Raw genomic sequence first — 27,101 nt, 5'->3', positions numbered from 1 at the left:
TATATATATATATATATATATACTTCTTATGAATTGGAATAGCTGTCTTTGTTATTCATGGATACCGGTTTACATGTTATTGATATTTTATCAAATCCAAGCAGCCTTGCGATGATTTTACCTGTTTCATTTATTGTTTGTGATGTGTTCAGATTTTTTGTTAGGTGTTGTCTTATTTTTATATACTCACTGAATACATGTATCTTTTACTTTTGCTGGGAAGAAGATGGGGGAATAAGATGGCGCAAATGCCCATTCGGTTTAGTAGTGAAATACAATTTTAAATTTATTTTCCCCATTTAAATCTATTCAAATATATCATAATACAACTTTGCAAAAGCAAAATTTCTAACTATAGTCAGTTTTTGATATATTTAACAATAAATAAGGAAAAAAAATATTATTGGAAATTTTGGTGGTATCGAACCCTTAACATAAAAACCTAGATATATAAGGTCAGCTTATGCCAGGTACTCTAACCACTGAGCCATTTCAGACACAACAAAGTGGGCTTTTTAAATATTATGTGTGACTAAGGTCACGAACTACCGGACTTGTATTATTTTTTCAAAACGTTCAGTTGTTGGGATACAAAATTATATTTTTAATGTATAGTGGGTCATCTCTCCACGTTTTTGCTGATTGAAATCGGTTTGTTTTCCAATAGATCTTAATTAGACTATGAGAAAATTATGGAGCACAGACCCACTCTATAAAAGAAAATGTCTTGAAGTTCTAAAAAATGACAGTATTTGCAGGTTTTGATACGTATTCGCCTGTTTGAGTCAACATATTCCAAGTATTGAACATACCTATAAGTTCAAAATCAATGATTCGTTAAATATATATTGTTTTAAATGATTTTAAAAAAACCCATCAGATTTACTGATACTTTAATTTTTCAGTAGCCTGTCCAATCGCGTATGGGCATTTAACACGCCTTATCCACCCATCTTCTTTGTTTGTGGTGTTAGGGATAATTTTATACTTAATTTATGTTTTCTTTGCAAAAACAACTACCAATATTTTCTACAGAGAGTAAATTTCAAATTCTTGCTTTAACAAACCGACCTTTTTTAATTTCCATGTCAAGTCTTGCACGATGTTAACGATATTAACAGTTTGTACAATTGCGAAAATAATATTTTTAAAATGATTTTATTTCGAATGGAGGCAAATGAGGGGTAAACCTTTTCTGTGAAAATATGAATTGTATCATTAAAACCTTGGCAAAACCAAAATTACTGTTATCAAAACAGAATAAAATTTTACAATGAAATGCAGTACTTCGTTTCCTTCTTTGGTTATTAATCAATTCGATTACTCAGCTGTCTTTGAATACAATTTTACCACATCCACCGATGCTTTTTAAGTAGCATCATCTGTTCTTGAATTTTATATCTTTAGAAGAAAAACATTCTAAAAAACATAATAAGAGTATCATATGTATATATTTATATCAATTTTGATTTGAAGAAAATATGCAACAGCGCTAGTAGAATTTCAGTAAAATGTACATTTTTAGTGAACCTGAGGAACTTGAATGCATTTTTTAATTAACAAATTGCAAACTGCGTTTATAAATATAGGATTAGTTTTACATTAAATACATGAAAGCAGCTACAAACTATATATCTCAAAAATAAGATAAATGACTTCATATAATTAAAATTCTAACAAAATATTGACAAAAAAGTAAACTGCGTCACTCAATGATTTATATTTTCTTAAAGTCAGTATTTGTATTGTTAATATAACAACAATGGTTAAAATTCTTGAAGGAAATTTTGAAAAAATTTATTAGAAATTACTTCGTTCAAAATCTTCATGACATTATATATTAATAAATAGAGTTATTCCTATTTCATCGTCTTACACTCGCGAAACATTCTTATTATTTGTAACAATTCTATATCAAAGAAATTGTCGGACAACGGTGTACATGTTATTATTAAGGGGATTTGCCGTAGAAATTCAGAGACCACCATCATAAAAAGTACTTACTTAGTTATTTGAAAGTGAATAAAAACCTAAAATCAAATATTTATAATGTACTATTTGTTGTTTTGTATTCTAATTGATGATTTTGTTTAGAAAAAATGACTTATTTGATCTTAACCCTTTATATCTATAATATACCGGTAATTAAAAAATATGAATTAATCGATATTTATTACTAAACATGGGCAGATGTATGACGTACATGTATATAATTATGATGATGTTTTACAAACGACCAACTGAAGGTAAATAACAAAATTTTGCAAGATTGTTGGGGGTGGAGGGGAGCTTATTGCAGGGCAAAATCTACTACCCCAATTGAAAATAAATGTCGTCTTGTTTTTACTCTTGTACATGTACTTTCTCGTGGATTAATAAGCTTTCGATAGATCAAGTAAAATAGAAGTAAGTGAATTATCAAATATGAATCAATCTTAATTTAAACATTGTATGATTTATTCTTAGCGTTTGGCAAAAATAAAGGCCTTAGGTAAGAAAACAAATTAAATGACGCAAGACTACGTCAATGAAATGGTATTTCACAAGTCAAGATAATACATTCTGTTTTCAGTTGATCTCGACACGAGTAGATTATTCTTGACAGGAAATTAAACAACTTACAATCAATCATCATTTTCTGAATTATTTTCATGCTTTGTCTTTAAGAAGAACGTTAAAGGGTTTTTTTTCAGAACATGTTTAAGGGTCCTCCACACACCTTGAAAAAAAGTTCTGCATACAAGCTTGTTCTTCTAAATTATTCAAAGATATGGATTTCTAGCATGTGTTCGACTTGAAAATGACAGAAAAAAACCAATTTTTGGAGAAAATGTACTTTTTAAAATTTTACTGCTATTCATGAAAATAGTTAAGTATTCGAAGTCGGGACCTTTGGTTGGTAGGACGAAGCAACATCCAATGCGCCACAGAGATAAACACCAAGTTTTGGCGATATAAACTGGTTCACATAATGCGTCAAAATCGCCATGTTGGGACGTACATGTACTGTCATGAAAAGTAGAATTCAAGGGTGTCATGAATCCTGAAGTGGTCGTGGCCAATTTTGAACTTATTGATCTCCTTTTGAAGAAGAGTTATGTATCAAAATATAGTAAAACACCCAAATTTGAAAGTTATGGGTATTTTATTTCCAAACTAATAGTTAATAGGTAAACAAATTATATCTGAACGCTTTTGGTATATCTGATAGTTTATTTATTGACGATCAAGCCTCTTTGAACATTATATTATTAACCAAGATGCCCATTAAAATTAAAACATCCTCTTCTCCCCCCCCCCCCACCCCAACCCCCCACTACCGAAAAAGAAATGAATATGAGAGATAATAATTTTTTTTATTATTATTTTTTTTTTTTAGAAATTTTGATTATATCAAAATTAGGTTAACTAAACCATGGCACCAATTCCATCTGCACTCCAACATGTACAGCAGTTGTATTGTTCGAAACTGTAGTCGGAGTGTGACAGTGCAGAACCGTAATGAATAGTCTGTATCAGAGTTTATGATGATCGATGGTGGATCCTCTCAATCCATCACGCAAAAAAAAAATAACTTTCCAACAACAACCAAAAAGTACTTCATTTTATTGCATTTAAAAAAAATCACTATTTTCCAAGATACTTTACAAAAGTAACTACAATAACGTATTTGAAACAAAACAAGTTTATTCTAAATAAACCCAGAAATAAATAGTACGTCAATGATAACGTGTACGTACAATGTTTTTAGAAATACATTCCTGACAGCATTTGATTGATTACGTTATTTTGATTAAAAATTGTGTCAATTTATGGTCGTAACGATACCAGTTTAAATATATATATATATATATATATATATATATATATATATATATATATATATATATATACTTAAATAAATAAAACAGAATGCGACAGTCCAAATTAAATAAATTGTTTACTGTTAGCGCTTTCAGCCATGTCGGCTCTTCAGACAGTTATACAAAATTAAAAACGTTGTTTGTAACGTTGTCAATGACGTCGTGTTTTTAAAGTTCATTATGACGTCACAATGTACATCAAGGTAGCGATGGCGTGAACTTTATCAACGCCGTTAAGCAATGCATAGACATATAATACAATACATATAAAAATTATATATATGATAAATCTATTTTCGATTAAGTTTCGGGTTAAATATTTTAATAAAATAGTCCTCTTTTGTGGTTCGGGCGATTTCATTTGAATTCCACATTTTGTAAAACGGAAATATTTTAAATGTTCCCTTTCCGCACTTCGCAAAATGTTCCGAACATGGAGTGTTTCTCACTGTTTCGTCCTTTATTTGTTGTTTGTGGACTCTCACTCGGGCGTTGAGCTGGTTAGTCTGGCCAATATAATTTTCTCCACATGTTGGACAAGTCGCACAATATATCAAATTAGACGATTTGCAGTTCATTGGGGCATTAGGTTTTAAAATTTGGCCGCTTTTTAATATTATTCCTTCTCCCTCCTGTATAAGGTCACATGTTCCACATCGGGGGTCGCCGCACTTTTTGATGGAAATAGTATTGCTGGACGAGAACTTTGCTTTGGAGAGAATTTTCCTCAGATTCGGCGCTTGTCGTCTGCTGTTTATGAAAGATGATTGGTTTAACAGTTTTTTCATATTTTCTGATTGTTCTAATATTGGAAAAAAACGTTTTGCTGATTTAAAAATATTATGGTTACACGGATTATGTGTAGTTACAAACGGAATTTTCTCATCTTGTTTCTCCTCCTTAAGGCGGGTCCTTCTAAGTTGTGCTAAAGGAATATCCATAGCCCGGTTAATTCCGTCATTAATAAGTTCCACGGGGTAATTCTGTCGTCTAAGGTGTTGTTTTAACTCTTGAAGCCTTTGTAGGCGAAGAGAAGGGTGAGTCACAATAGTACATACACGCCGTGCCATGTTGTATGGAATATTCCTTTTTGTGTGAGACGGATGACATGAATGAAAATCCAAGTATTGATGGGAATCTGTTTCTTTGCTAAATAAATCGGTAATGATATTCTCGCCGTCTTTGATAATAAGAATATCTAAGAATGGGAGTTTCTCACGATGGACGTCTATAGTGAATTTTATCGAGGCCTGCAGTTCATTTAAGATAGAATGAAATTTTATAAGATCCTCTTCCGTTTTGGTCCAAAAGATGAAACAGTCATCAAGGTATCTTTTCCAGTTCTCTTTAATGTATAGCGTAAAATCGGCATCAAAGATATCCGGCAATATACTATAAAGTTTTTCTTCAAGGTACCCCATTACAAGTGAGGCATACGTAGGGGCAACTTTTGTGCCCATGGCAGTACCTTTTATTTGTAGGTAATTTTCATCATCAAAGAGGAAAGTGTTATTTTCTAGTACAAGTTTTAGTCCGGCTAAGATGAACTCTTTTGAAAATCTACTATCTATTTGATCTGGATGCTTGTCCAACCAATATTGAATTGCCTCTAATCCTAAATTATGAGGAATATTAGTATATAGGCTGCTTACATCAAATGTAACAAGGATCGTGTCTCCTGGTACTGTTTGTGGGATGTAGTTCAGAAAATCCATATCATCACGAACGTAACTTGTCACTTTGGTGCATAGCGGTTTCAAAATGATATCCAGCATATTGCTTAACCGTTGTGTGCTAGATGCGGGTCCTGCTATGATAGGCCTCAGTTTTAGATCATTTGGTCTAGGAAGTTTGATATAAGTAGAGTTACATTTTTTGACGTTTTCTTGGATATTTTTACATTTGTGGATTTTAGGCAAACCATAAAAATTACTAGATTTAACCTCATATTTAGTCAGATATTCAATTTCATTATCCGTTAGATTGTCTTGGTACTTTCTGGTAAGTTTTTCTATTTTGAGCATGGTTCGCCGATCTTCATTCTGTTCCAGTTTTGTGTAAAACTGATGATCTTGAAGTTGAGAAAGTGACATTTCTTTGTAATGGTCTCTATCCATTATGACTATAGCCCCTCCTTTATCGGCGTTTTTAATTATAATTGATGGGTCATTTTTCAAGGTTTGCATTGCTTGATATTGTTTGTGGGAAATATTAGACTTAACAGTTTTATCTGTCACGTTGGAGTTCGCAGTGTTGCGAAGACATGAAATATAATCCTCCAGATGTTTATCTCTATTTAACGGTGGTTTGAACCCCTTATTGTTTTTAACAAGAGATATGTCATTGTTATTTTCATTTTGAAAAAACTCTTTTAAACGTAATTTTCGACAAAATTCTTCCGTGTCCGTGACAACATCAACCTTGTCAGACTTTGGTGTTGGTGTGAATTTTAAACCATGCTCTAGAAGTTGTATTTCACCAGTGTTTAAGTCTCTTTGCGAAAGGTTGATGATTTTAGGCTCTGTTGGAATTGTGCAATCAATGTTTTCCCGACTGTTTATTGTTTTTTCCGCTTCGTTTGTGACCGGCGTTGTCCTAAAAAAGAATTCTCCGGATTTTGTCGTGATATTTGTGAAGAGTTTCCCGAATGAGCTCTTTGAGTCCAATTCTGTCCCGAGGAAGAATTCCTGGAATTATGATACGGTCCTTTTCTGTAGTTCCTCCTAGGTTTGTTTTGATGTTGTGGTCGTCTTTCCCTAGAAACGAATCTCCATCCATCAGTGTTTTGTTGACTGCTGTGTTTTACTCCGTTTTGGTTATGTCTAGAATATTGATCTGACATACTGTTTGAATCATCACTACGGCGAACATGATGTGGGATTCCTTTTTTAAACTTTGATAGAGACCATTACAAACTTCCTAGACCAAATGATCTAAAACTGAGGCCTATCATAGCAGGACCCGCATCTAGCACACAACGGTTAAGCAATATGCTGGATATCATTTTGAAACCGCTATGCACCAAAGTGACAAGTTACGTTCGTGATGATATGGATTTTCTGAACTACATCCCACAAACAGTACCAGGAGACACGATCCTTGTTACATTTGATGTAAGCAGCCTATATACTAATATTCCTCATAATTTAGGATTAGAGGCAATTCAATATTGGTTGGACAAGCATCCAGATCAAATAGATAGTAGATTTTCAAAAGAGTTCATCTTAGCCGGACTAAAACTTGTACTAGAAAATAACACTTTCCTCTTTGATGATGAAAATTACCTACAAATAAAAGGTACTGCCATGGGCACAAAAGTTGCCCCTACGTATGCCTCACTTGTAATGGGGTACCTTGAAGAAAAACTTTATAGTATATTGCCGGATATCTTTGATGCCGATTTTACGCTATACATTAAAGAGAACTGGAAAAGATACCTTGATGACTGTTTCATCTTTTGGACCAAAACGGAAGAGGATCTTATAAAATTTCATTCTATCTTAAATGAACTGCAGGCCTCGATAAAATTCACTATAGACGTCCATCGTGAGAAACTCCCATTCTTAGATATTCTTATTATCAAAGACGGCGAGAATATCATTACCGATTTATTTAGCAAAGAAACAGATTCCCATCAATACTTGGATTTTCATTCATGTCATCCGTCTCACACAAAAAGGAATATTCCATACAACATGGCACGGCGTGTATGTACTATTGTGACTCACCCTTCTCTTCGCCTACAAAGGCTTCAAGAGTTAAAACAACACCTTAGACGACAGAATTACCCCGTGGAACTTATTAATGACGGAATTAACCGGGCTATGGATATTCCTTTAGCACAACTTAGAAGGACCCGCCTTAAGGAGGAGAAACAAGATGAGAAAATTCCGTTTGTAACTACACATAATCCGTGTAACCATAATATTTTTAAATCAGCAAAACGTTTTTTTCCAATATTAGAACAATCAGAAAATATGAAAAAACTGTTAAACCAATCATCTTTCATAAACAGCAGACGACAAGCGCCGAATCTGAGGAAAATTCTCTCCAAAGCAAAGTTCTCGTCCAGCAATACTATTTCCATCAAAAAGTGCGGCGACCCCCGATGTGGAACATGTGACCTTATACAGGAGGGAGAAGGAATAATATTAAAAAGCGGCCAAATTTTAAAACCTAATGCCCCAATGAACTGCAAATCGTCTAATTTGATATATTGTGCGACTTGTCCAACATGTGGAGAAAATTATATTGGCCAGACTAACCAGCTCAACGCCCGAGTGAGAGTCCACAAACAACAAATAAAGGACGAAACAGTGAGAAACACTCCATGTTCGGAACATTTTGCGAAGTGCGGAAAGGGAACATTTAAAATATTTCCGTTTTACAAAATGTGGAATTCAAATGAAATCGCCCGAACCACAAAAGAGGACTATTTTATTAAAATATTTAACCCGAAACTTAATCGAAAATAGATTTATCATATATATAATTTTTATATGTATTGTATTATATGTCTATGCATTGCTTAACGGCGTTGATAAAGTTCACGCCATCGCTACCTTGATGTACATTGTGACGTCATAATGAACTTTAAAAACACGACGTCATTGACAACGTTACAAACAACGTTTTTAATTTTGTATAACTGTCTGAAGAGCCGACATGGCTGAAATCGCTAACAGTAAACAATTTATTTAATTTGGACTGTCGCATTCTGTTTTATTTATTTAAGTATTTTTGCTGTACCAAGGCTTTATTTATCTACATATATATATATATATATATATATATATATATATATATATATATATATATATATATATATATATATATATATATATATTTGGGTTATACCTCAAATGAATGAACCTGTATTGTTTGGAGAAAACGGTTTACAGACAATTCTTGATGCATGTATGCAGTGTATTCAAACAGAACCAATGGTTTGTTTTTATCACAGATTGTGCAGCTACAAAGCATAACAATTCTGTCGGTTCATTTGTAAGTGCTGTATAACAGTGCCTATTAACTGGTTTTTACAGATTTTAAGGCGGTCAACATACTGAATGAAATTGTGGCGGATCACAAATGTTTAACACTGATATTGTACAACACCATTCTTGGGCGTATCCTCTTTCAATAAATATTTTTGATTTAATGATTTTTATCGTTTTACTGATTAAATTATAATATATTTACGAGCGATAGGTTCATATCTCGATGTGATAATGAGAGACTCGGTGCAAAAAAAGTTTTATGTATAACTGACATGTCAAGTAATTCATGTTAATGAATGTAATTCATTAACATGTAAAACAGTTAATGAATAAATAATCTTTTTTTTTAGTATTATGCGGTGATAATTTCGGTCGAGGCGTGGTCAAATCTAATAAAGCTTGAAGGTCTTAATTATTGATTTGACCACGCTCCGACTGAAATTATCTCCTCATAAAATTGAAAAAAATATGATTTCTTATTACTAATATTTTTATTATTTCCAAATTCTACAGTTTAAAACAACATTTTAAAATCGCCACTTTTTATTACATGTAGCACATGCTATGTATTACCATGCGGCGCAGCCAATAGTGTGTTTTAATTTTGTGATGCTATAAGACACGCCCGTTTTGTGTCGCTCAGCTATTTACGAAATTATTTGGTTATAGGCTTCAAAATTGATTCGTAATGTTATCACAGACAAAGTTGAAAATGTAAATATTAAAGGGTAAAAATTTCTGTCGTGAATGGTACATGTACAAGTTAAAAAATGCTATGCATAAGTCTTAAGATAAACAAGACCTAATTCTTATCAATCAACTTTCAAAGCCAAGTCTCTAAGTGACACTTAAACAATTTTGATTTGAGCAGGTAGACAAATATATCAGAACTTTTGTTTAAACTGATGGATAGGTTGTTTCTATTTACGGAAGTAAAATGGGCGTTCCTGCCGCCTGTAATAAAGGATTGACTTAATTTTGTCTTTAAACAATCTTCGTTTCATGCAAATTAATAGTAGGGTGATAAGGTTTTTGGTGAAAATAAACACTTGTTGATAATTTGATTTTTAAGGTTTAGTATTGAAACCCAAATAAACAAATATTTAATTATCACATTATGACCCTCTGAAAGATAAAAAAAAAAAGGCGTAATATAAAAAGTTTACATTTTAAAATAAGTTTCATTTCATTATACAAATGAAAAATGATCTGTAAGTGATACCACTATAAAGATATGTAAGTCATTTAGTAAAAGATACAATAGTCTGGTGGGCACTCCCCCCATTTTATAGTGGTGATGTTTACCAGGTTTGAACTTGCGATTGCTCAAACTTAACTCGTCTGTAACATGCGTGTCAATGGTTATATTTCAATTGGCGTATTGAAGGTGACTGTGTACGCATTATCCTTTTGTTAAGCAATACATTTTGCTCGACGTCATGCATATCTCGTTTGAAAATTGCATTTTCCGAAACAGAGCAGGCAATGGGAGCTAGTGATATAAATTTTTTCATAACGTGTCGCCATTTAAATTTAATTATATTAATTATATTTTATTACATATATTATATATCATATTATTATATATTATTAATTATATTTAAATTTAATTATGAAAATGTTAAATGATATTTTATAAGCAACAGAAGTAAGATCATCAGTAAAGTACCCAAGCTCGCCTAACCTAGCTATGTAATTCATCCTAAATTTGGTAACACAATCATACTTGTAGTGAAGGGTAAAAAATTAACATTTTGTCGATTTTGAACTCGCGAATTTGTTTTCAACTTCAGAGAATAGTTCCAGTAACAAAAAATCAGGGGCTTCTAAATATTCAATGGTTCCAGTGAATGACATACGTCATGTATGTAATTGTGGTGGAATACAACACAAAAATGGATGCATGTATTAGATTTTTAAATCATTTAAGTTTAATTGCCAGTGGTGCACCAAACATGGAGATAATAAAGGTCACTTCTGTGTACATAAACACACGCTGCATTGACTAAGCTGGTCTCTACCTTGGCGACAGGTGGAAGAACTCTGTGTAACGATTTTTGTGTCTTCTTCATTGCTACAAATGTACAAGTATGTACAGTCAAATGCTGTTTATTAACAAAAGAGGTTATCGTGACGAAGGCATTTCTTGTCTTTTGCAGACACATTTTTATGCATAGTAAGGTCATATTGAACTTTAATTTTGAAGTTGTGATTTTAAAATAAAATGTTTAAAGTTTGTGTTTCGTTCTTAACTCTCTTTCAAGGTCATTCTGATTTAGAAACTGACCACATTTTACTAGAAAGTGTACCTCAGGTGTTTTTATTTATTTTTTTTTTCATTTCTAAACACATAATAATGGAAATATTACAGTTTATATAAAGTATGCACCAAAATATCAAACTTATTGTGTTTAATTTTATTTAAATACGTTGCCATGGCAACAAGATGATATTTGGATATAAATAATGGGTGATGGTCAAAGAAACAGGAATTTCTCATATAACATTTTTAATTATTTCTGGCCTTTGAGTGTGCTAACGATATTTGGTTATAAAAATTGCTTAAGTTGGTCCCAAAAAATATTGTGAAATGGAATAAATGGTAGAGGTAGAAAATTTAAATAAGTTCTTAAATCAATTTGTAATCAATAAATTTACAAAACTTATTTTCATGCAATATGTATATTGCGTTTATTAATTCTTTTCAAGTTAACACATTTTCATGTTGAGGAAACACTTTTAAATCAAAACCTTTACTGATGAACCTATTGTAAAAGATAAAGTTTACTTAAGTTATCTTTCTTTAGTTATCCCTCTTTCTTTGCATCTCTCTCTCTCTCTCTCTCTCTCTCTCTCTCTTCTCTCTCTCTCTCTCTCTCTCTCTCTCTCTCTCTCTCTCTCTCTATCTCTCTCTCTCTCTCTCTCTCTCTCTCTCTCTCTCTCTCTCTCTCTCTCTCTCTCTCTCTCAAATTAACACAAATAGTTAAAATCTATCAGAAGTAAAAGAATTATGAGAGAGAGAGAGAGACAGAGACAGAGACAGAGAGAGAATCATTTTTGTACAGGACGACAATAATGTTACATTGTATTTTACTTCAAACAGAGCCTCTAAATAGCCTTTTCCACAAAAATATACTTTTGATACCATCAAAAGATTATGAACGAATTTTTTTCCGGGGGGGGGGGTAAATTAAATGGTAAATGACAACTTTACAATAAAATATTCTGACATGAAAATTGCAGCTCAGTGTGCTGTAATGATTTTAGGCAGACATCACTACGTATAATTACACGTGAATATAATATGTCTGAATGAAGATCATAATTACATAATAGTTGTTTTATAGGTCACACTGCATTTGGCTTTGAATAATGTTTATATAAAGTCCTAGTATTTTAGACCCGTTTTCGTTGAAATGAAACAAAATGCTTTTTTATGCCAGATTTATTTCCCCACTAAAGATACGGATTTAAAAAAATTATCGAGAATATGATAATGAAGTTGCAAAATATTTTCAAGTGTTTCTAATGTATAAACTATCTCTGTGACGTTAAGCTCACAATGGCGAAGAAAATACCGGTATTCTCATAGACCTCTACATGTTTATGTGTGCATGATATCTCAGCTGGCCACAGTATGTCACTGTATACAAGGTAATATTCGCCCCGTTTCATTTTTGCCCCTTTCGCTCCTATTGTCTGCGGACGAATTTAGGACCGGGCGAGTTCCTAATTACTAACTTTAAAAACAGTTGTGTGGCAAATTCAAGACGGGGCGAAAACTTTGTTCGTTTTTTTTTGTTTTTTTTTTTTTTGTAGAATTACCTTATGAAGATTATTTTGAGGTGGATATTAGCAATTCCGGTGTAGGCGATGTTTACGTTTGAATATTTAAGATAGGCATCTTAAAGTTTCATGTAATTCGATGTTGTGGAAAAAATTCGTTATGAATGATAAAAGACGTTAAAATACGTGAACATTTTGCCAGCGAGGTTTTTAAAATCATTCGTTTTAACCGGTATACGACAACTTTTTAAAGGTTAAAATAAGAATTGTATCGGGACCTGAATAAGAATTTGTTATAGCTGTTAATTTGCTATATTCGTGTAGGTTAAAATCGAGTTTAAATAAAGGATAACCTCTCTCTCTCTCTCTCTCTCTCTCTCTCTCTCTCTCTCTCTCTCTCTCTCTCTCTCTCTCTCTCTGTATTATTAATCCAGAAAAAAGTAATGGCATAGTATCCATTACAAAAATGTAGATTCTAAAGAATCAAAAGTCTGTCGTGTACGAGGTTTAGGTCTCAAGATTCCTACTCATTTATTTGTTTTGATCCATTAATTAAATTATTGTAGAAGGTATTAGCCATCCTCTATGAGACCAACGGAACAAAAGGGGAAATGTATCATATTTCTCTGAAGCAAGTCGTTGTTGAGATGGCATCTTTCTATCATGCCTCAATTTTTAGACAAAATTTTCCGAAAGATAAGATAATAGGTGTTTGGGAGACATTTAAATGTTCATTCATATTTGATGGTATTTGTATGCAAATATTTGAATGAATTTTTCAATAAAATTCAATGAAATATCAAACTCCTCATGGTAATTTCTATCAAACATTAAATGTACATCCTGGTGCGTCTGGATGGTGATTTACCGCTGTGAAATGATTCACATCTGGTCCATGTTAACTCAGGTATTCTGATTGTACACGTTAATAATTAATAAATTGGCTGAAGGGGGGGGGGGGTTCGTGTACATGTACATAAGTACACGCTCACTCCGGAGTAAATCATAAGAGCCAGTTTTGATACGAATTCTGTTTATAGCATCTACTGATCATGAGCTTTACCAACAGAATACCAAGAAAATGTATTTTTGGTAATAAAAAAAACCAGATAATGATTGGTAAAATTACCAAGTGCATGCATATACACTATCTTTCTTATTTAAGGATCCTATAAGCAAATATAAATCATTTTAAAAGTAATTACCTCGGCTTGAACTTAAATTATTGTGAAATCAAAACATATGATAGTACACTATTTCTTATTTTGAGGTGATCTAAATAATTTGAAGGAAAAAATAATACGTATATACATAGTGCAAAATATGATATTCCTAAATTATTTTAACGTTAAACCATTTTGCCTTAAACACTTCTGAAATGCACATGATGTAACTATGTTAGGCATGACCCATTCAACAAAGCGCGCTATTGTTCTCTGTGGTCACTGGTCAACAAATGACGCGGTGTTGAACTAAAAACAATGCATCGCGGGGTGATCACTTCACTGTAAACATTCTTCAACACTTAATAAAACGATGTTAAAATTGGAAAGCTTGAATCCACGCGCTTAGAGCTTCAGCGATAAGAACTTTGGCAAATGCTTCAGGAAATGCCATCTCCTTCGTCAACTGGTGTCGCTAAGTTCTCTCTATTCCGTTTTCCCCCTCGAATCTTGGTGGTAAACGCATTCTTACATGTTTGAATATAAAAACACCGACATTTTTTTAAACTTGAGAATTTATTGTTTACAGACGCTCCAGAGCGGGTGCTTGCGTCAAATTCTCTCTGTGTGTTACCTAATTAATATTCAAACAATATGCGCTCAAGGTAAGACTGGTCGCCATGTTCTTTTGCTCCCATCTGAGCGCGCTGTTATGTATTTTAGATCCCGATAGATAACAATATTTGCTGTTAATTTCTTCTTTCGTTTAATCACCCCGAGTCTAGCTTTGATTCATTTTTTTCTCTTTCTCAGCGGGAAATAGCTTGCAGACGATTTATGCTAATTAGCCACGCTGATCGAATTCCATCCGACTATCGGTCGAACCTAGTAAACGCATGATGTAATAATGACAAACGTAAATAAAGATTGGCCTGGCCTATTTAACCACCGGCTTCATCGTGCATATCTCTTAACACATATATTCATAAGACTTTAATTGCCAAGATATATCCTGAAGTTATCGTGTTATGTATTTATCAAATTAAATGCTATCCAGAGAGTTTCAAAATTTGAAGAAGAAAAAATTAAAAACACTGTATCAATATTCTGTAGATTTGCTCATCGTTAAATTGAAAGTAGGGGGAATCTGTTGATGATCATTGCCATTATTTCCCATAGAGCCACGTGTGTCCAATTAGCAGGAATTAGTACCGATATCAGTACTTGGTGGGTCATATTGCACCATTTTGTTTCTGTAGGTGAATTCATGCGATATATTTCATCGAAACACCCAGTAACTGGAATATTCGGGACAATCAGCTATGTAAGTTTCCTCATTTTCTTCTTTATATGGTAGATAAATATAGTAAAGATATTTAATATCGTCTTTTTTAACCTTTGTTTAATTATAATTGAAATGACTCATTTTAAAAATTCTATGTACGTAATATAATTCAACCGCACGTTATGCATGGCAGTCAACGGGTTAATTTATCAAGAGCAACGTTTTTTGGTTTTTAATTTTCATTCACAAATATTTCGTCAAACCTGAGCATTTAAGTCATTCATCTTAATTCTGTCGATATTTAAATACTCGCCTACGAACAAAACCTTCCCGACAAAGAAATGCAAATTCGAGTTCTTCAAATTATGTAACATTAATCTCAACCTGTAGTAAGAGAAATCATAATATTTGAACATCAAAGTTATTTTATAAATTCACTTTTAAATTCAAATATTTGTTTAAAATGATAAAGCATATTGTATTTCAAAGTCTCTCTTAACTCAAACGAAGTTAAGGCCAACTTTAAATTTACGGGGAATAGTTTTACCTGTGTGTGTTGTGTGTATACGTTTATTCAAATTAAACCTTCCTTATTTTGACACAGTTGATCGACATCGGGCAGACGACAAAAGCCGGTGTTGTGTAGAGTACCGAAGAATTCCCGATCGGATCAACATTTTTACCTGTTGGCGCACACATGCAGTATTAATCGCCCACAGCGTGGGGAAAGTATATACTGCACAGACTGCAGATGAGTGCAACAACGTAGTCGAAATGGTTACCATTTCCCCGGTGTAAGACAACAGAGGATTGCGAGTCATTCAAGAAAGGTGCACGTACGAGGAAAGAGAGAGCCATGTCGGCCTCTTATTTATGCACACTGTGTGTGTTGTGTTTTGTGTGGACTTTAGCGAGAGGGGTGTATATCCGTGCCCCCTCGGGAAAGGAATCTTATGCCCAGTATCCGAAATGGAACGCCTGTATTAACGCTTCTTTGAGTTTTGAGTTCAAAACAAGTCAGGGTACGGGAATTTTAATGTACACGGACGATGGGGGCTCCTATGATTTCTTTGAGCTGTCGCTCGAGGGTGGGGCCGCCCGACTCAGGATAAACATAGTGGACGGTCACGATGGAAGTGTGGAATTCCAGGTCGGACAGAACCTGAATGATAACAAATGGCATCGAGTGACGCTTCAAAGGAACAGGATGGAGACCACTTTTTCAGTGGACCAGGAATCGTCGAAGAATGTGTCATATGGGTCCGACTTTTACTTCGGAAAATTGGAGAATAATAGCGATGTGTTCTTCGGAGGTTTGCCCGAGTCCTATATGAAGAACCTGGAAAACCTTGCCCTACCCTCGGTCATGTTCTCAAAGCATTTAGCTGTGGAAATACGTAATGTAATATACGGAAATTGTTCGTGTGAGCCCGTCCGTGGGAGCTTAGTCCACGGAGTCTCCCTGGATGGGAGGTTCACCGAGGCCTGTGAACAGAGGAATCCCTGTGGGGACTGCCTCTGTATCAGTGCTGATGCGGGACCCCAGTGTCAGTGCGATGAGACCGACAGATGTGGGAAAGGTAAGAGAACAGGTTATTCAGGCAACTTTATGTCAACAGGTGCTTGAGTTAATCTGACTAACGATAAACACGCAATCGTTAGGCCTTATTGACCAAGCTCAATGCACCAGTAGGTATGGGGTCTTTGTTGTTGTTTCACATGTCCACACACCTATGGCGATGGACGACCCATAAAAATGTCTAAAAGTCCGGATCACCCTATATATAGTATTATTGACACTGACTCTATTATTATTATTATCATTAGCACAGTACATACCAAACGGACTAAAATTGTCCACTTGATTTTTCTACATACCGTAATGAAGTACCTGTCATTCTAATTCTGGACTACCAAACCGGACCTGTTTAGAAATTGGACAAAGAAAAAACTTATGTTTATCCCAAGTTAACCTATTACAAACATGCTGACAGAATTCGCATTCAGAAACTGTGTATTTAAATTAAAAGTATGGACCAAAGATAAAAACTTCATTGGTTTGCATGTAGCCTTTACCACTGTGTATAAGTCACCGAGCAAAAAGACATGATTTATAACCTCAGTAAAAATAGGTGATCTAGTTTCCAAAGTCAACAGCAACATACGATGGAAAAGTTTCTAAAAAAAAAAAAAAGAGATGTCTGTAGCCAAATTTAATTTGATCAGAAATAGAAATCGGCACATCACCTAGCTATTTGTTGTGCTTTGGAGCGTTTGGCAAATAGGTGCAAACTCCTGTGGTTTCATAAATGTTATTCAAATAAAAACAAATAAAAGGCAGTCTCCACGACGAAGCTTGACTTTGTCAATTAAATTGACTTCACGAATCTATGAATGTTCTGTGTAATGTATTCATATTATTGCCAGAACTTATTTACACGTTAAAGTTATTCAAACATTCCAAGAATTTCGCTTTGAAACTCCTAATTTTCTCAGACATTTTAACAAATGTATCATCGTTAGGTCTTCGCCTATTCTCTCTATCTCCTATACCTGTTTCATTGCTACTCTAGAGAAATGTTTTTCTTCATAACAGAACTCAGTCTACAGAAGATGCCTGAGAAAACTGCATGTTACAATGTTTCGTGAGCGCGTTTTTTTATCAGGTGCTTATACCTTATTGGCCTCAACAGTGGTGTAAATTGTCGGTTTTCATTTTCCTTGATGGAGGGTGAAGGAAGAGCTGTATATTAGTTTCTCTGAGTAGAACAATCGAAAAAGGCTAAAGATCTGCAGACATCTCTCCAAGGAATCTGTTTCGTGAAATGAATTTCTCAGATCCAACTTCAAAAGGGTCCTTAAAGTCTTGATTATTTAAAATATGAAATTTTTGTTAGACTCAACATTATTTTATTGAAATACACAAGTAGGAAGCCCATCTTTACAAGGTGTATATAGTCATGTAATTACTAATTACCATTATCGATAGAAAGAATGGACATTGTCAGAGAAAATTCGGGTATCACGTGTACTTACTATTGCAGATACTCTTGTAGATTGGTTATTTTTTTATAAATTCAAATCAGGCAATCATTCCTCATGTATGCTTTTCAAAAAGAATAAAAGAACAATTCAATTGAAATGATATACATGTATAAATATTCTTATCTATTGGCAGTTTAAGTGCATTCCTATATTTCTACAGAAGTATGTTCACGATTTGATCATAAAAGTTTCAGTACCCAGTAGCTTATCTTGCGGCATGTTTGTTTATTATTCTATCAGATGCCTGTCGATTTTCGTGTCCACTTTTTTATGAACTGTAACGAAAAATTTGCAACGGAAATGTTCTGTTCATATGGAATAGTCATGAAATTCACAGGAAATAGGCATGACTTCCGGGCAATGACTTACTGAAGCTAAAGCCATAAATTCTGAGGTGCAGATGTTGTCTTGCAACTTTGACTATTCACTATTCCATTGAAGTTTTTAGCTTAATAATTTCAAAGAAATGGAAATACGGTATATTACAAATAGTATATAAAACGATATCTTCTATTGAAAGGGAGCTTTATATATTCACATAATTTTAATTTTTGTTGAAGTTTTCATTGGTTGATTTAAGACTTTTTGTCATAGAGTATTATTATATAAACTTCAAATTCATACCTCTATGCTAAAAATATTTTATTATTTACGGAACTCCGTACAAAATAAGCCTTTATATACTTTCCGTTCCTGTACATAATATGTATGACTATTCCGTGCATATATTACAAACAGTTATATGCACCAGACATCTGCAGCCTGCGAAATAAAAAGTCCTATTTTTATTTCTTCATCAACTCTCTAATTACGGAAAATTAGTTTACATAAGAATAGGCGGGACGGAATATTACAAGAATCTAATATTTGATATACTCAACACGTGGCCTTGAATCAAACGACGATGTTGATTAATATGAAGGAGTTGAAAAGCTGCGTTCTCGGGTGTGTGTGAATGTGTGTAAAATGTTTACAGCAGAAACAGGTGCAGGTTAATCTGCATAGATTGCATGTACAATTGCCACTTGGAAAAAGAGTTGAAATGTTACATCAGTCCCGCGTCGGTTTCATTTTTGTCAGAAGTTTCTTTCAGTTTCCATGTTATTTTGGGAGTTTGTATATTTTAAAATGATGTTTCGTTTGGGCTTGCTGGCTTAGTTGCAAGAAGTCTGCATCTGACGTTGTCGCGATCGCAAATGGAAATAATTTGTTATCTTATACTCTGGGAATCTGTTGACTTCGTTTACTTAAAGAAAGTTTTGTACAAATAGTTTTTCCACATAGAAATGTAATTATGCTAAAGTCTTCTGTACCTTTCTACATGTATGGTTCTAATTACCCAGGAACAATCTGTGAGCATCCTCTCTTCGCTCGTTGTCAGTTATCTAACTAGATGAATACAAGGAATTCTTCACACTGTGTTTTAGGGGGCCTAGTGAATTAAGATTAACCTCATTTGGTTAATGGTTCTGAAAATATTTTGAACCGACCACAGAGCTAATAGTATGTACAGTAGTTTTCTTTCGAACCATTTGCTCAAAATGTAGTCAGTTCTTGGGTTTTGTAAGAATATTTAAATTTGTTTAAATCAGTCTTTCGATATTCCTCTTAACATTTTAAAATTGTGGTTAAATACTTAAGCTGTTTATGAAAACTTTTTCACCAACTTATAAAAACATTTGCTGTTTGATTGAAGCATGTCAGCATGATGAGGTTGCTAATTAGGAAAGAGAAACCAGTAATTGGATCGTTAATTTCAAAGGAATAGTTACGCATTTTTTATGGAATAGGAAATGATGAGGCAATGACGAATAAAGAGATGAGAAAGAAAGGGTGTTCTTCATTACAAAAAAAAAACCCCTCACCGCTAGTAAGTGTTACTCATTCAGGTGTGCATCTGTTGATCCTTGGGATGGAAGTAATGTTGTACTTGGACAGCTTACAAAGGGAGCTTTAGATCAGTCGAGCTATGTTACAATGTACTTACCAAATCGTCTGCTGATTCAGGGGTACATGTATGAGTCAAGGGGTTAGAACACGAGACGATGAAATGTGGTTAAAGGCCATAACTAAAATGTCGCATATCATTTTCAAAAAGAATCATAATTTAAAATTTCCTACTTTAAAAAAAAAACCAACACTTTTTTCATTTTAAGGAGCTCAATTAGAACTTTTATACAGAACAGTATAGGATGCTTTTGAAAAGACACTTTTCAACGTATTAATGAATATTAAATTTCTTAATTCACGTGTACGTTTTGATTATTAAGTACATGTAAATGTGAATCTGAAATTCTTTGATTTATCGCCCTAACACACATTGTGATTATTAACGGGTCGCACTATTCCATAAAGGTGAATTTTTGACCTGGAAACAAACAAATTCAGAGGTGTTAAAATCAGTGATAAGATGGTTTGAACTGTTCATATAAATCCTCTCCTCATCCAATAATTGTGCTGATATCTACAACGTTCAGGTGTAAGCTTCAACCTTTTAATGGCCTTAAATTGAAGGGGCTGTTGTAATATTAAGAGTCGTATCTCAAGTACTACTTGTCTGTTCAAACATCAAGCATTCCAGGCAAGATCACACAGCAAAATGTAGACTATTTTCTTTTACATTCTATTTTTCACGGTTAATGATTTTTTTTTATATGTGACACTGGTTTTTATTTCATAACCTAGTCATCATTGCATGCACAAACATCTGTTTATATTTGTGTACTCTACTCAAAAAACCTGTTTCTAATTATAATAAAAATGCAGCACCTATAGCTGTAACAGTGTTAGTGATAATGTTAACGTCGAATGTCATTAAATTTTACATGTTAATGTCATTATTTAGGATGTTCAAAGACAATGAGAATAAAATTGGAAAAATTACTTACACGGAGTTCAAAAAATATACAGTATATATAGGGGTGCCCTTAAAAAGTTGTACAAACTTACAACAAACATACATGTATGACTAAGCTTAGCCTACACACGTGCATTGAATAGCAAATCTGCTCCATAAAATCACAGGATTAGATAATTTAATCTGATACACATGTAAATATACGCACCCATTTAGCAGTGGGTGTACGATTTTACTAGTGGACATTTGCCCTTTAACCATGTTTAAGAAAATATAACTATTGTTCATTCAGATTGAGGCAGATTATAAAAATGTCCCCGAATTTAAGGTCAAGCTATTTTTTGGCTTTTTAAAATGTTCTATATTTAGTTATGTTTTTAAAAAAGAGTTTACACCTGCACACATGGGAAGGTTCACTCTACCGGCCGATCCTAAGTCAAATCCTGAACATTCAGAGCATTTGATTTGAACATTATGCGAACTCGAAATCCCGAAAAGATAATCCGTATGAAAATATTTAATGTAGTGAATTAGTATATGATAAAGCAATACATTAACATTGCCAGAGGATATTAACTCTCCATTTGTTAATTTCATGGTTTATTGCCTTCCGCTACAAAGGAAAGATAGCGCATCTTGTGTTCTGCTTTTTGTCTTTCGGACCCCTTTGGTCTTTTACGATGTGGTTAATATGATTCTGCAGAGACCTTCCGTCGTGGTTCGTCAATAAAAGACATCATTTCCAAAACGTCTTCCTGAGAAGACTTCGTACATCTTGATAAGAAAGACATTTTCTCGAAGTCGAGTTAATCTGGAGAAGATCAAAGACAATTAGTAGAGGCACACATATGTGACCAGCAAATAGTGGTAAATTATTTTTATATACGAAATTCGAGCTATAAATGAAGAGAGTAAATAGCAGAACATTAGATTGGCGAGAAAAAGATGGTAGGAATCATTTGTGCTTTGTTCATTGTTTTATTTGGCTTGCGTTTGCTGCCTTTCCACTTTTATCGTTAAAAACGCAAAACAAAATCTAGCAAACAATGTAGAAAGTCATGATAGAGAGGCGAGATGTACTTTGATGATGATCTCTCTCTCTCTCTCTCTCTCTCTCTCTCTCTCTCTCTCTCTCTCTCTCTCTCTCTCTCTCTCTGAAACAGAAGGTTTGAGAATCTGAGAATCACAGACGTTGGAGCTAAGGGATCACTTGTATAATCTTCTGACTTTTGACAGATGGGAGCGAGGTTGCTCTGAGAGGAACTTGGCCCCCTCCCAAGGACGTTATGCGCCGCCGGTGACAAATGTCTCAGACAAAAGCGTGAAATCATACATAATCTCGCGAGTTGCTAGGCAGCAACACGAAAATGAAATTCATTGTATACCCAAATTTTATGGCATATGTGATAGGTTTTTTTTAGAGGAAAAGAAGAATTTTAAGGCTAGACGAAGTATCAAATATAAGAATATATAAGCAATGAAAACTGAGTCTTATTCGTAAAATTTACATCTTATAACATTATTACTTGCACATTACGGTTGAAGCTAATTGTTCAAAATGCATAAATAAGCGACATTTCTTAAACAAGAAATGTGATCAACGACTATTTCACGTACGTAATACCAGCAAAAAAATTACTGTCTGCCACATTTCAATAGGACGAACCACAGCCTTTCATCTAATAATAGCCGCACAAAAAAAAATGATTTCGATAGAAGAAAGCTTGTTTTCACTGAGTAACTCTACTCCTACTCGTATGTTAATGAGGGAATAGGAAGGATCCCATTAACTGGTTCTATGAGTATGTCAGATAGCAATCACCTGTAGGGTATTGGCGGAATCTTATGCTGCACCTAGAAAACCTTGCTACCTACACAGTTCATTGTTTGGAAGAATCAAAACATAAATAAAAAAAAGATCGTCGACTTGTATTTTTTAATAAATGCAATAAAGGATTATTATCCTGTAGGATGAAGATTGAAAACTTGAAAAACAGGTGGTAAAGCAATTATGTCATTCCCCCCCCCCCCCCCCCAAAAAAAAACAACATAAAAAATTGAATTATGTAAGGTCTCGGGTGTAATTTTTAAAGGGTTCTTTGGTATAAACATGACACCGATATACTATCTGCCTATGCAACGTTTAAATGATAAAAAAAAAAAAACTTCAAGGTTGGCACAGTGAATAAAAGACCGATTTAGACGATTAAGAGACCTATACTGCCAAAAAAAAATGCTTCGCTGACTTGCCATCAAAAGAGAATTAGAGACCATTGTGTTTGCATGTATGTGATAAACAATGTGCATATGTTAAGATGAACGGATGAATTCATTGAAAGATATCAAGTTACACATCAAGTCATCAAATTTGATGGTCCTGCTAAACAGTGAAAAGAAGAGACATATTTATTTGCACGCACAATTACCTGTGCTATATAAGCAGTTTAAGTTTTCTAGTTTTCTATAACATGTTTTTTTTTTTTTGTAAAACCTTAGTAGGTCTTTGTGACATGAATTATGTGTTAAGACTGCATAAGCAGGTACATGCACTCTAATTGCATATTTTACTGGGGGAAATGAGACCATTGGATGATTTACATTAAAAGTGTAGGCTAATGAAATAGCCAACATTCCAAGTAAAATATGTTAGATGCGTAATTTTTAATAGTAGAAGTTTAACGATTAATTATGTCGTTCATTATTTTTTATATTGTCAACATAACCGTATTTACTGTATCGAACAAAAATTGTACAATTATAACTTATCCTTTCATTAAAGATGGTCAAGGTGGAATTATCTATTTCAATTATTTAATAAATACTGGGTAAATTACATGTAACTATATTCCTATGTATGTTGTATTTATACATTGCAATATTTCGTGTCTATCTACTTGTGTTTGTTTGCGTGGGTTCATAAAACGTAAGGGTGTACGGATAATGAAATGAAAATCAATTGACTGAAAAAACCCCCAAATATTTACTGTATTGTAAGACCCTTTTTAATAAATTTATAGTGACAAGAAATGATTACAAAAATTAATTTATTTTACAGAAATCTCTAGCGTGTTTTACCATCTTCCTATGAACATGCTGATTGGACGAACTTCTGTCAATCCTTCGGGACTCGATGCCAATATCGATGGATCCAATGGACTTCCGAAGAGTGTCAGAGGCCCTGAGGGTAACGCCATCCGTATTCGGGGTAGGAGGGAGTGGCTACAGGTTTCCGGGCCGGGCCACAGATACGAATGTTTCGGGGATCTGGAAAAATGTTATAACGGTAATTCACAAGTACTTTCTCGTAATGCTACGAATTTAAATAAATACTTTAGTAATGCAAGTTTTAAAAATTCCCTGTTCTTTAAAGGGTCAAGGGCACATATTTTGTGGATTTTTTTTTAATAAGAATTGAATAAAGATGATTCGAAAAATATGCAAACTCGTGCATGTAAATGAGGGTGCCCACGAAATATACAAAAATTGAGCCACCTTGAATTCTAACTATTCTGTGAATTTTTTGAGAACTACACCAGCAAGTACAAAATAAATGATAGAATTGAAATTTACAGACTTCCTCTAAATAGTATTGATATACAGAACATTTTACTCTCATACAGGGTACACTCTTGGCCTGTGGGTTAAATTCAACGACGTGGGGGACACAGAAGGGGTGTACATGTCCAACGGGGGACACAGCTCCAGCTCCCACGGGATCGCCATGACCTACAAACTCGGGGAACTGGAATTCGTGTTCCGGACCAAGTCCGGACTCTACTGGAACGTCAAATACGACAACGCACTGGAGGACAAGTGGTACCACGTGATGGTGTCCTGGACCAATGAAAAGGGACTCAAGTTATACATCAACGGGGATCTGGTCAGCGAGTCTACTACACCGGAACAGAGGTAAAAAAAATTTATCATGTTTTGATAGTCTTCGATATTTTGGTTGGTTTTTTTCATGGCTTTTTTTCATTGGGGAGGGGGTCGATTCTACAAGTTTTACTGTTTCTTTTATATCTTGCCATTACGTTGATTTGCAGGATGGCGATAACTAGAAAACCTCGTTTCAACGAGTTCCTGATTGGCCGCAGTAACGATAGAACGGGCATGGACTCTCTAGGAATCATTACTGTAGATGACCTGAAGTTCTGGTCCGAGTACAAGGACGAGTATCAAATCCGGGAGATCGGTAAGTCCACTAAAAGACAAAAATAAGCTTTACCTTTCTGGCTTACCAAGGATGTTGTCCGACGCCAAAATGCTTTCTCATTCTGAAATGCCAGTAAAACTTTCTGCAAACCTTTTTTTACAATAACCTGAAATTGCTGATCATTTTTTATGTAAACCATACAGCTTTGTATTATCTTATATTAAGCCTCATATATAAATCAAAGATAAATTCCTGGGTGCTACTATATATACATGTAGTATATGGTTTCACTCAGTTCGATTGTTGAATAAAAGGTTTTAAAATTTCATTAAAATCATGTTATTTATTCGTTCTGTGTTAACACAGGACCCATGTACAGATACTACCTGGACATGGATAGCATCGTTGGAAGAGAACTAGTTGTGGACAACATGGCGTCCGAGGTACTTGGCAACGTTCAAAGCGTAAGCGGCAAGATCGGAAACGCCCTGAAATTCAACAAGGACGGGGGAAACGTGGATCTGGCGGATTTCAGCACCTCCTGCCTCGGAAATCCAGACCTCTGCCTCCATGGATTTCTGATTTCCTTCTGGATCAAACTGGACGAGCTTCGTAGATACTCGTACTACTTCTCTAGTCCGGGTATTGACGTCTACTCGGTGGGCAAAAACCTGTACGCTGTTGTCCACGCCGGGAACAGGAAGTGGGAAGCCCGGACGTATGGTTTGGAAAGTGGTATCTGGCAGTTCGTGGAAGTAAGCTGGAGCGAGAGTAAGGGGTTGTCTGTCTACATTGACCTTCGTCTGGCTGTTAAGCAAGCGGGGCATTCTATAGAGTCACCGAAGAAAAGCACCGATCCCACGTTCTACATTGGTCGCGCTAACTATGCTAATCAGCAAGAATATCCCTACGGTCTTATTGATGATGTGGAAATGATGTATGGGGAGAGAGACACGTTGCTGTTTTTGGATCTGATACAGAGAGGTAAGCGAGATAACTCTGTTCTGATAGACTAACTCGGTTTAAGATTTTTATTAGAGTTATCCTTCCTGTAGTGTGTTGAAAATATCGGTTCTTTTTTTTTTAATATATATAAAAATACGCATTTCAGAACAGGAAACAATAAATATTAATCCCATCAACAGTTTTTCTTTGAAATTAATTCTTCGAATAATAAAATGAAAATTCCACACACTTTGCTTACTTCTATTTATAAATAAACGAAAAACCATTGCAGGCAAACCGACGAAAAACTACGTTAGCTTCGACAGCATGGTTGGAGACCGGGTATACCACCCCAATATGCTGATTGAAACCTACGGCGGGCCGAAACTCGTGTCCGGAAAAATAGGCCAGGGCATTAAACTGAACGGCAACAGGCAGGTAGTGGACTTCGGCGAGCACCAGGCCAGGTGTCTTGGTAACCTAGACAACTGTAATCATGGCGTCCTCCTTGGATTATGGTTCAATCCAACAACCTTCAGGGACAACATGTATTTTGCGTCCACTGGAAAGAACGGCATCACCATCAGAAACACCGGAAGTCGCGTCACAATAACGGCCGCCACGTCGACCCGCGAGTGGTCGGTTAACACGGAACTTTTGTCCTACGGGAACTGGTATTTCCTGGAGGTGTCCTGGGATCCGGAAAAAGGCCTGGAGCTGTACATCAATGACAATTTGGTGGATAGCAGTGACAGTCCGAGAAAGCGCGCGGTATCCGTGGATACGGGCATTTACGCCAGCTCTCAGGAAAATAAGTTCTATCTGGGCCGAGGAAACACCGGGATGACGTCAAATAGTTACGGTAACGCCATGTATGACGAGCTGGAATATTGGTACGGTCCAAGGGACTATCTGATCGCCTTCGATTACATCCAAAGAGGTGATTTATAATTTCATCACGTGCATTTAAATTAAGCCTATTTTAAAATTTGAGCATATGC

General features: G+C 34.7%; 1 protein-coding gene across 7 annotated transcripts in view; it reads left to right on the top strand.

Annotated features, from left to right (window-relative positions):
* Positions 1-14,459: 14,459 nt before the first annotated feature.
* The window catches only part of LOC105330618 (uncharacterized), a 39,441-nt gene continuing 26,799 nt past the window's right edge, over positions 14,460-27,101 (top strand). For all 7 annotated transcript variants that reach the window (XM_066076449.1, XM_066076446.1, XM_066076445.1 and 4 more), the window contains exons 1-8: positions 14,460-14,477; positions 15,072-15,136; positions 15,702-16,677; positions 24,055-24,282; positions 24,620-24,908; positions 25,046-25,194; positions 25,522-26,139; positions 26,393-27,040. In XM_066076449.1, the coding sequence (XP_065932521.1) occupies positions 15,954-16,677; positions 24,055-24,282; positions 24,620-24,908; positions 25,046-25,194; positions 25,522-26,139; positions 26,393-27,040 (2,656 nt within the window). In that variant the 5' untranslated portion in view covers positions 14,460-14,477; positions 15,072-15,136; positions 15,702-15,953. The remainder of the gene's footprint in view (positions 14,478-15,071; positions 15,137-15,701; positions 16,678-24,054; positions 24,283-24,619; positions 24,909-25,045; positions 25,195-25,521; positions 26,140-26,392; positions 27,041-27,101) is intronic.

Source organism: Magallana gigas, chromosome 2, assembly GCF_963853765.1.
Source record: "Magallana gigas chromosome 2, xbMagGiga1.1, whole genome shotgun sequence".
NCBI lineage: Eukaryota > Metazoa > Mollusca > Bivalvia > Ostreida > Ostreidae > Magallana > Magallana gigas.
This window is presented reverse-complemented; position numbering and strand designations above follow the sequence as displayed.